The sequence below is a fragment of the Gossypium raimondii genome, chromosome 12, assembly GCF_025698545.1.
Source record: "Gossypium raimondii isolate GPD5lz chromosome 12, ASM2569854v1, whole genome shotgun sequence".
In the NCBI taxonomy this organism is placed as follows: Eukaryota; Viridiplantae; Streptophyta; class Magnoliopsida; order Malvales; family Malvaceae; genus Gossypium; species Gossypium raimondii.
In genome coordinates, this window is record NC_068576.1 from 5,124,506 (window position 1) to 5,135,548 (window position 11,043).

General features: G+C 39.5%; 2 protein-coding genes across 2 annotated transcripts; both read right to left on the minus strand.

The window, feature by feature from the left end:
* Positions 1 to 1,049: 1,049 nt before the first annotated feature.
* On the minus strand, positions 1,050 to 2,010 carry LOC105762323 (hypothetical protein). Its single transcript, XM_012580184.2, has one exon. The coding sequence runs from the start codon at positions 1,973 to 1,975 to the stop codon at positions 1,157 to 1,159; it is 819 nt and encodes a 272-aa protein (XP_012435638.2). The 5' UTR covers positions 1,976 to 2,010; the 3' UTR covers positions 1,050 to 1,156.
* A 929-nt stretch (positions 2,011 to 2,939) lies between these two features.
* Positions 2,940 to 3,553, minus strand: LOC105762974 (uncharacterized). Its single transcript, XM_052625164.1, has 2 exons — positions 3,512 to 3,553; positions 2,940 to 3,479 (listed from the first exon to the last, which is right to left on the minus strand). Exons 1-2 carry the CDS (start codon positions 3,551 to 3,553, stop codon positions 2,940 to 2,942), a joined length of 582 nt encoding a protein of 193 aa, XP_052481124.1.
* Positions 3,554 to 11,043: the final 7,490 nt, after the last annotated feature.

Below are 11,043 nucleotides of genomic sequence, written 5' to 3' on the forward strand. Positions count from 1 at the left end.
GTGAATATTTTCTTTTTAGAGGGATTGTGTATATTCTTGAGAAATGACCAAAATGCCTTTTTGGAAAAATTTCCGTTTTACCCTTCAGATCAATTTCTTCACAACAAATAATTATTTAGCCACTCAAATCTCATAACTCACATTCAACCTTTAACATGAATTCATTGGGGTGAAAATTACATCGTTGCCCTTTTACGTTAGAAATGAGAATTTTACCATTTAGTCATTGTACTTACCATTTCTAAACTTACCAGTTTTGAAGAGATCTAGTCTCTATAGACTAGAAGGCCAAGTGGAGCATAATTTTAGTTGCATATTCTGCTGTTGCGGCAACTGCTTCACCATGCTTCTGCACATTTCAACAACAGTGCAGTTCTAGTGTTTTGCTACGCGATTCTACTCAGATGTATTAGGTGTTGTGAACTCTTTGTTTATTCCATTTGCTTCGCGAAAGGTGTTGAATTCAGTTGACAAAAACTCACCTATCATATCTGTTTAGAGAGTCGTTTTGTTCCTACTACAATTCAACCATTTGTAAAAACAAGGGGTTTTTACGCAATATGTGCATGTTGCACATGTTGGCAACAAACAGAAAAATCGGTAGAGTTTATTATACGATTATCTTGTTGTGGCGGAGGGAGGCAATATCTGCATGCAAGCTTAATAATTTCTACACATATTGCCAACAAATAGAAAAAAAGGGTGGAGTTTAATGGTTGATATTTGGCAACAAGCTGGCCTCACCATTTTTCATCAATTGAAACGTGTGATAGATTTGAATATAAGCTTGCTGTTCTCACTATAAATGCATGAATCCGTGTGAATGGATTGATTGTTGTTTAATTTAGAGACAAAAGGAATCCTACCAGCCTCAAACTTGATAAATTAATTGCATCATATTTAAGAAGAAAGTACAATACAAAAACCCAAGGTTAACTTTGTTTCATTACTATCTAGTTACTGTTTTATGTAACTTTTTGTTTTCTCTGGAAGAAAAGAAGGTTAAAACAAATGCTACTGAAAGAGGAAAAATAACATGGAGATTTTGTCGTATGGAAATGGAAAAGAGTATTTCATTTATATGTATGTATGTATGTATGTATGTATGTATATTTGATTTCTATACATGATGTAATCCAAAATTGGGTTTGGTTTTTTACAGGGTAAGGATGTTAAGAAGCGAGACTCTTGCTTTGATCATACACCTGAAGAGGCATTCAAGTCCATCTTCAAGATCTTGAATAAACAGCTCCAGGTCTTTTAGCTGGTTTTGCATCTCAAGATTTATGATCTCAGATTTGGTTATTCCGAAGGATTTCAAAGCAACATCAACCTTTTCAAATTCATTCACGTTTCTTCCAGCATCTTCGCACGCTATTCTTCTTTGATGCAATAGTTTCGAAACTGATAACCAACTTCCAGGCTTTGGTCCGGAGATGAGAGATAACAAATCCTCAAACATAGAACAAGTCACTGCTTCAATCTTCTTCAGCATGCTAACTGTTTCTGAAGGTGAGACTGTGTTTTTCCTTTGTATGACCTTCAAGTTTCCCAATGCCTTGTGGATAGTCTTTTTGGCAACTTTCCTGGAGCTCATGTATTTCCTCACTTCACTTGCGATCTCGGCTTCACCGATTTTCCTTCGACGCAAAGCCGATTGAAGTTCACTTGCGCTTTCTTTTGTTTGCAGCACAATATCTTTTGCAGTGCTGCAAAGGTCGAGGAGTCTAAGAGAACCATCCAACAACGCACCAGCACATTCGTGGGCTAAAGCATGGTGGGACAGAGGCAACTGAAGAAACTTAACAACACAGTCGTACAAATCTTGAAAGCCATTTAGTTTATGGCTTATTGATGATGATGAAGTAGATGCCTCTTTAGAAGCCCTCAATCTATTCAAATGCTCCTTAACTTCTGTTGCTAGTGGGTGTTGTCTAGATGAGCGGGGGAAACTGTTGGATCGAGTGGCTGCCATTATTTTTGTTCTGAGCAAAGAAGCCTATTTGTTGAATCAACGTTTCTTGCAATTTTCACTGAAATACTAGGCATCTGCTCCCAAGTTATATATATGTATATGCATATCAATCCATGGAGACAAAGGAATCTCAAATGCTTCTTCTTTCTGCTAATGTTGACATGATTAATTAAGATCTCGATCAAAGGGTGGCAGCAATGTTCATGCAATGTCTCCCTCTACCATCTCTCCAGCTCACAATCCAAGCACTTCAATATATATATCCTTGCCGTTTCTTTGCACACGTTGAAACCATCCTAGTTGCCAATGCACGGAGTTGGTGACATTTTCTAATATATTAAGGAAAACAGACAACCAATTCATTATTTCCACGTGTGTGTTAGCACTTACCATTATTTTTCATGCAATTTGATAACAAAATAAATAAAGAAGGGTTTGAAGTTGAACAAGATCCACTTTCTGATCCTTGCTTCCTTTTCCCCTAACATAAGAAAATTTTATGATTAACATAATTTCAAATTAGCATCTTTTCATTGCCATCTTCCATGTGATAAACTGACGGGCATGGAGTTTTTAATTTTTAGCAAGTCTTCCATTGTCTTCAGTGGGGCAAGAGGAATCCTGGCAGCTCACATATTCATACAAATGTTTCATGAGATATTCCAAGACACCAGTTGTGATGATGAGGCTCTATAATTCAATTTGGGGACAATTAAAGGTAGGTCTAAGTTACTGGGATTCGGGTGTAAGTTTTGGATATTAGCATGTGCTGGATAAAAGTATTTTCAAGTTTTTCTTGTTCATGGTTGAATATGTCTGAAGTAAAACAATTTTGGAAATATAACTGAATGATTTCACAAGAGGTAGAATTTTGAGAAAGAAGATTGTATAATCTTTGTATTTCTTTTCTATTGTATAACCTCTGTAAAATTACAGTATATATGTACAACTGCGATGCCAATATTTAACAGCTGATGATATTAAGAACAGTAACTCTAGTTTTTATCATATGCCTGGAGAGGGTTTCAAGGCCTTCTTCAAGATCTTGGATGCTCAACTCTGAGCTTTGAAGCTCCTTTTGCACGTTCTCGACATGCTTCATGTTTTCGGATTTGATGCAGGAACGCACTGCAGCTTCAGCACTCAAAAATTTATTTGCTTTCTGTTCTTCCTCGCACATTACTTTCTTCTGGTGCATTAGCTTCAAAACCAGCGACCAACGGCTCGATTTTGATTCTGCCTCTGGCCCTGAAATAAAGGACAATACGGATTCTAGCACGCTGATGGTAACTGCTTCTACATCTCTTAAGACGCTAATCACAGCTCCATTCTCACCAGGAGTACTGAGTTTATTCTGTATATGCTTCAAGTTCTTTAAGGCCTTGCAGATTGCCTTTTTCATGGCTTTCCTAGATGTCAAGTATTTCCTAAGCTCATTAGCAAGCCCTTCGGCTCCACGTCTTCTGCGTAAAATTGATTGAAGCTCTTGTGTGCATTCCTTTGTCTGCAAAAGGCATCCTTAGCAGTGGTACATACATCCAAGAGCATGAGAGATCCATCCAAAAGCTCTTCAACCATTTCCTTTGCTTCTCTTGGGCGAGAGCTTGTTGGGTGAGGGGGAATTGAAGCAATACATCAACACATTCATGCAAATCCTGAAGACCACTTAGATTGTGGCCTATCAATGATGATGTAGAGGCTGATTGAGATGCCCTCAATCGGTTCAAGTTCTCGTCGATTTGTGAAACGATAGGGTGTTGCCTTGAGGGCAAGCTGTTTGATCGAGCATGGTAAGAGGCTGCCATTTTCTTGTTATGCAAAAGCGATATGTGTTTCCAACTCTGCTTAGCTATTTGCTGTAGTCCCTTACCATCTGCGCAACATATATATTACAGGTTGAGGCCAGACACGAGGAATCTCAATCATTTTAAATATCAATTGGAAGGAAGCAACATGAACTAACTCGATCTCGATCCCCACAACTATCGCCAAAATGTTTCTGCTGTGTCTCCTCTCCACAATCACAACAACTCATCACCCTTCGGTAGCAACAAACACTACTAGTTTTCAATGCCATTATATCCATATATACAAATATTATATAATAATGCGCACGGTGGTACTACATTCAATGCCTTGTATTAATGAATCATTTGCTTTTAACTTGCCTCGTCTTCTTCTTGTCATTGCTGTCTTGTTGATTAGGTTCTGCAAGGAGGCAAGATCCGCTTGCTTCTAACAATTTATTTATTTTATGCAGCAACACATGTATGGGAATGAAATTATTTCTTTATTATTATTACTAGTATTTTTTGCCAATCTGAGTCCTTTAGCTGGTTTTGCATCTCAACATGATGTGTTCATCTCCTGACCCACAACCAGCATCAACATTTTCAAATTCATTAATGTCTCTTCCTGTTTGCTATTCGATTCTGGAAACTAATAACCAGCTGATCTTCTTTCATTGTTCTTGTTAAGTTTAGTTCCCATGCAAAGGTGGCCATGCACGACATGCAAAGGTGGTCATGCTCGAAGAAATAGCGACAAGCGGTGGTGCCATTGTGTGCAAAGAATCAAGTTTGAAGTCGCCAATCCACTTGCTGTTTTAGTTCCATTTTGATTGTTTTGTAATCTAGTTCATGTTGAACTAAGTAGGTAAATGTTTTGATATTGATTGGTGAAAAGTCAACAATGCAAGTTGTACAAGCTAATCTTGTAAGTTTCAATGCAAATTAGTGGAGTTAGGTAGTTGATTAGGTGATTACTTGTTTGTTTTACTTGTTGATGAAATATGTAATGGCTTAATGCCTTGTTTTGAGTTAATGAAAAATATCAGCTCATTTTTCATTCATTCCTTCTCTCTCTCTTTTCATTATTCTCTGCTAGTTTCATTTTCTGCTTTTGCTTCGAGTTTGTTTCTTCAACAAGGCTCGAGGCTTGCTATTCAAGCAAGATACAAAACAACTGTTATTGTCTCTTTGTTCCAACAATTGGTATCTAGAGCTTCATTCTTAGTGGACTGTTGTATTAAACTAAGAAAGTGAATGTCTTCCTCAAGTTTTTCACCAGTGCCCCACCAGTCTTCAATGGAGATGGCTTCCACATATGGTGGTCAAGATGAAGACTTACCTGCAGCCTTTGATCTGTGGGAAGTTGTTAACACAGATCTTGAGCCAGACCACCGAGGCTAATCCCACGAGAGCTCGAGATAAGGCGAAGATCTTGATGAGAGGACCAAAAGGCATAAAGCCATGTCTCCGCATCCGAGCGTGTATCGATGTCATCTTCACGAATTATGGCTGTGAGACTCCAAAACAGGCCTGGGATAAGCTTAAGGAGGAGTTTCAAGGCCTTTGAGAGAACAAGGCAACAGCAGCTATTAAATTTGAGAAGGATTTGAGAATCTAAAGATGAAGGAAGAAGAAAGCAGTGAAGCGATGATGAGCAGAATCATAGCAATGGTTAATGATATAAGGCTCCTTGGTGAGCACTTTGATGAGGCAAGAATTGTGGAAAAGGTCCTCTCCACTTTGCCCGAGAGATATGAGGCCAAGATATCCTCCTTAGAGGACTCAAGAGACCTTGCTACCATCTCTTTGGTGAGCTAATCAACACTTTCTATGCTCGGGAACAAAGGAGAGCTAGCAGAGTGAAGATCACCGGAAGGTGCATTCAATGCCAAGGCGGAGAAGCCTCGAGCTTCAAAGCGCAAGAGGCAAAGGCCTTGGAAAAACAGCCTAAGATCGTCATCGCAAGGAGTAATGACCAGCCCTGCAGACATTGCAAGAGGCCAGTCATCCAGAAGCAGATCTTGGTTTAGGCGGATCAAGATGCCAACACTTGCAAGAAGAAGGGCCATGTTGAAAGGGTGCAGTAAAAGCGAGGAGTAAGCCAAGGCGAGAATCAATTTCAGATCAAAGGTTGAAGCTCGAGTAGCCGAGGATCTGTAGTGACCAAGAAGAATGTGTCTTTCTTGTTTCTCGCTTAGCTGCTCGGAAGAAATGCTCAAAATCTTTGGTTCTTTGGGCGGTGGTTGCACTAACCACATGTCACCAGATGCCTCCTTGTTTAAAACCTTGGATGAAGTTATAAAACCAAGGTCAAGGTTGGAAATGGTCATTTATAAGGATGAAGGAAGAGGAGAAGTCTTGATATGTACTCCCACAGCAACAAGATCATTCCAAATGTCTTTGTTGGTGCGAGATTGATGAAACCTTCTCAAAGATAGCTCAACCGCCGAGAAAGGTTATTCATTGTGTTCAAGGACAAACAATGCCACATTCTCGATCCAAGTGGATCAAGCCTTATGACGATCACAATGGTGATAAATGCTTTGAGGTTCACTGGGCAAATGACTCAAACTCAAATATACGGCCTCTGTTGATGACTCCAAGCTTTGGCATCAAAGGCTTGGACATGCCAACTTCAGATCAATGGCTCGTATGGCCAAAGAGGGTTTGGCAGAGAACTTCACCAGCTCAGTGGAGCATGATGATGTATGTGAAGTTTGCGGATGGGGAAGCAGCAAGGCGCCATTTCCTACAAATTCACTTGGAGAGCTCTTGAAAGACTGCACTGGTGCACTCGATGTATGTGGCTGATGAGGATTGAATCACTCAAAGCAAAAGCAGTATTTCATCCTCTTCATTGATGATCTTACAAGGTTTTTTGGATTTTCTTCTTAAAACACAAGTCCGAGGTAGCTCAAGTGTTTGTGAAGTTTAAAACTGCTGTAGAGACAGAAACAGGTTGCAAGCTGAAATCGATAAGGACAGACAATGGCACTGAGTACACTTCAGCTCAGTTTCAAGCCATTTGCAATGATGCTGGTATCAAACATCAGCTTACAAATGTCTACACACCTCGCAGAATGGGGTAGCTGAAAGAAAGAATAGAAGCGATGGATATGGCGGATGTCTCTGTTTGAAAAGCGCCCAAAACCATGTGGGTGAGGCGATAAACACTGCAGTTACCTTGAGCAGGCTTCCTACCAAAGCTCTTGCATCCGAGACACCTTCGAGGCTTGGTTCGATTCAAGCCTTCTTTGGCACATCGAAGGTGTTTGGTTGCACGTGTTATGCACAAATACCAGAAAGAAAGAGAGACAAGCTCTCTAAAAGGGCTCAACCAGTGTTCTAGTAGGCTCTATTTCGGTCAAGAAGGGCTACAGGTTCGGATCCCTTGACAAACAAAGTCCAGGTGAGCAGAGATGTCATCTTTGATGAAAAAGCCTGCTGGAATTGGGAGAAAAATGAGCCAGAAGCAGTTTCAGAAGACCTAGTGCCTAATCAAGCTGAACTTGAGCAGCTAGGACCTGAAATGGATGTTGATGATGTGCCTGTGAGAGGCACAAGGCCCCTAGATGATATTTATGAAAGGGCACAGGTTGCAATAGCAGAACCTAGCAGTTTTGAAGAGGCTGAGGCAGATGAAGGCTGGAAACTAGCTATGGTCAATGAAATCAACATGATTGAGAAGAACCAGACATGGGAGCTAGTTGATAAACCTGCTGGAAAGAAGACCATTGGAGTAAAATGGGTCTATCGAGTAAAACAGAATGCAGATGGCAGTCTGAACAAGCTAAAAGCCAGGCTTGTTGTCAAAGGATTTAGCCAAAGGTATGGTCTGGACTACCTGGAAACATTTGCACCAGTAGCCAGGCTTGACACAGTTAGAATGATAGTTGCCTTGGCTGCTCAACATCAGTGGACCATTCATCAGCTTGATGTTAAGTCTGCATTTCTCAATGGTTTCCTGGAAGAAGAGATCTACATCGAGCAGCCTCAAGGATTTGTGATCACTGGCAAAGAACACATGGTGTACAGACTGAAAAAGGCTTTATATGGTCTGAAACAGGCTCCTCGAGCCTGGTATGCTCGAATTGACTCTTACCTGCTCAGTTTGGAATTTGAGAGAAGTCCCAGTGAACCAACACTGTATGTGAAGAAGAACCAAGCTGAAACTCAGCTTATCCTGTCACTCTATGTTGATGATTTACTGGTAACTGGAGGAGATAGAAGAATGCTCGCAGATTTCAAAAGAAAAATGATGGAAATGTTTGAAATGTCTGATTTAGGCAGAATGAACTACTTCCTTGGAATGGAAGTGAAGCAAACAGAAAAGGGAATCTTTCTTAGTCAGAGTTCTTTTACTATGAAGATCCTGGATAAGTTCTCTATGAAGAACTGCAAGCCAACAAGCACACCAATGGCTGTTGGAGTGAAGCTTTCGAGGCAAGGGAGTGGTGAACCAATTTGTGAGACTATGTACAAGAGTCTCATTGGTAGTCTGTTGTATTTGACTGCAACAAGACCCGATATCATGTTTGCTGTTAGTGTGCTATCGAGATACATGAATTGCTGCAATGATCAGCACTTTCAAGCGACTAAAAGAGTGCTAAGATACATCAAAGGCACCATTGATCATGGTGTATTGTTCAAAAAATTTGAAAACATGAAGTCGATAGGCTATGTTGATAGTGATGAAATGGATCGAGTGATGACATGAGGAGCACATCCGGATATGCATTTAGTCTTGGCTCGGGCATGTTTTCTTTGGAGTTCTAAGAAACAAAGTCAGGTGGCACAATCAACAGCAGAAGCTGAATATGTTGCTGCTGCATCTGCTGTGAATCAAGCCATATGGCTTAGAAAAATCTTGGCTGATTTAAACCATAACCAAAAAGAGGCAACAGAGATTTATTGCGACAACAAATCTGCTGTTGCAATTGCAAAAAATCCCATTTTTCATGGTAGAACCAAGCACTTCAATATTAAGTTGCATGTTATAAGGGAGATGGAACAAGCTCATGAAATCGAGCTGATTCATTGCAGTTCAGAAGTGCAAATTGCTGATATCTTCACAAAGGCACTCAATGTGTCTAAATTTGTTAAATTCAAAAGGGAATTAGGTGTTACTAGCATGGAAACTAAGGAGGAGTGTTAAGTTTAGTTCCCATGCAAAGGTGGCCATGCACGACATGCAAAGGTGGTCATGCTCGAAGAAATAGCAGCAAGCAGTGGTGCCATTGTGCAACAAGCTGAAGTTTGAAGTCGCCAATCCACTTCTTCGTTTTAGTTCCATTTTGATTGTTTTGTAATCTAGTTCATGTTGAACTAAGTAGGTAAATGTTTTGATATTGATTGACTGAAAAGTCAGCAATGCAAGTTGTACAAGCTAATCTTGTAAGTTTCAATGCAAATTAGTGGAGTTAGGTAGTTGATTAGGTGATTACTTGTTTGTTTTACTTGTTGACTGAAATATGTAATGGCTTAATGCCTTGTTTTGAGTTAATGAAAAAATATCAGCTCATTTTTCATTCATTCCTTCTTCTCTCTTTTCTGTTATTCTCCTGCTAGTTTCATTTTCTGTTTTGCTTCTGAGTTTGTTTCTTCAACAAGGCTCGAGGCTTGCTATTCAAGCAAGATACAAAACAGCCTGTTATTGTCTCTTTGTTCCAACAGTTCTTTTGGCCCTGAGATAAGGGACAAAAAATTCTCAAACATGGAACAAGTCACGGTTTCAATCTCCCTTACCAAGTTAACCATGGCCTTGCTATTATCATCATCTCAACAAGAGAAAAACATATTCTGTTTCCGAGCCCTTTACATTTTTCAATGAATTTTGGATATGGATTCTACTAAATTTGGTGCTTCATTGTTTATCTATCTTCTACTATATATACAAGTACCAACTCTCTATATAAATGTAAGTCCCATTCTTTGGGAATTTCAAACGTCTCCACCTTTATTCCTTATTTCCCATTTTAATTAAATTTTTTTGTGGTATTTTCATTCCTTACTATTTTATCAAGTCTAGTTAAATTTCGGTCTAGCCTAAGGCTAACAAAAATTGGTGTTGGGCGTGAGATTTGAAACCGCATTCATCTCATGTTTGCCTTGATATTCACTTTTTTTCTCTAAATTAGAAGAAAGATAAAATGGTCTCTTAGCATCGCTTTTGGCTTCATTTCGAGAAAGACTCCTTGTTCGATGCTTTGAACAATACACAATTGTTAAATATAACTTGATCCGTAATTGTCATTTTATTTTATTGAAGAACAAATCGGCATGATTTGATTCGTGTGCAATTGGATGATGTCATGGGAACTAGCTATGTAATTTAAATGGTCTGTGCGATTTATACTGTTAATTAGAGTCAGGATTTTCTCATTCACAAGGTTGTCGAATAATTTAAATGTTCTCGGCCCCTCGAAAACCTTGACGGAAATGAAAAAGGACTATGAACATCTTTTAATCTTTTTGATGGAGGAGCTCGAAACAATCTGGTCATATTCCGTTTATTGGAATCTTGGAGCTTCGATTTGGCTTATTTCTTTTTGTTGCACATGCCTTCCACCTTCTATGCTCTTTCAGATAAAACCACAAACTTTTTCAATTCAAGTTCTCCCACTAACATTCGGATATCGTTGTTCAGACCCACTCGAAAAGGGTGCACATTTCACCTTCTGTTGGCATAATCTCTTCGGCGGACTTACTAAGTCGGATGAATTTCCATTCATACTTTGCCACATACATGCTCCCTTCCTTCAATTCTAGAAATTCTCCATTTTTTTTCTTTTTAAGGTATCCCCACCTGATATATCTCTTTCTGAATTCATATACAAAGAAATCTCAATTCACCCGATCTTTGGGAACGACTGATATCAAAGTAGTCCACCACTTGTAAGCTTATTGTCTTAGTAGTGATATGGCACATCTTTAACTATCCTCAGGTGAGCACATCATTTCATCGAAAACTCGCCAAGTATTTTCCAACCAGTATTCAGTTCTAGCTGGATCGGATCATCATCCTTCTAACCTTTGAATTCTTAATCCCCACACTTTCAAATCTTATCAATCAGAGGCCGATGAAAACTTACTATATTTTGAGGAAAATGGGGTGTTGTAGGAGGCACAATCAGGGGTAGAGGTTGCGAGCCAAGGAGTAGCTCTCATGAATTTCGCACACCATTAATTCATCATTTGGAAGAAGGCATATCGCACTTCACTTTCGGGCCCTTATGAACGAGCATACTATTTGCCTTATGAATCTGCGATGCCAATATT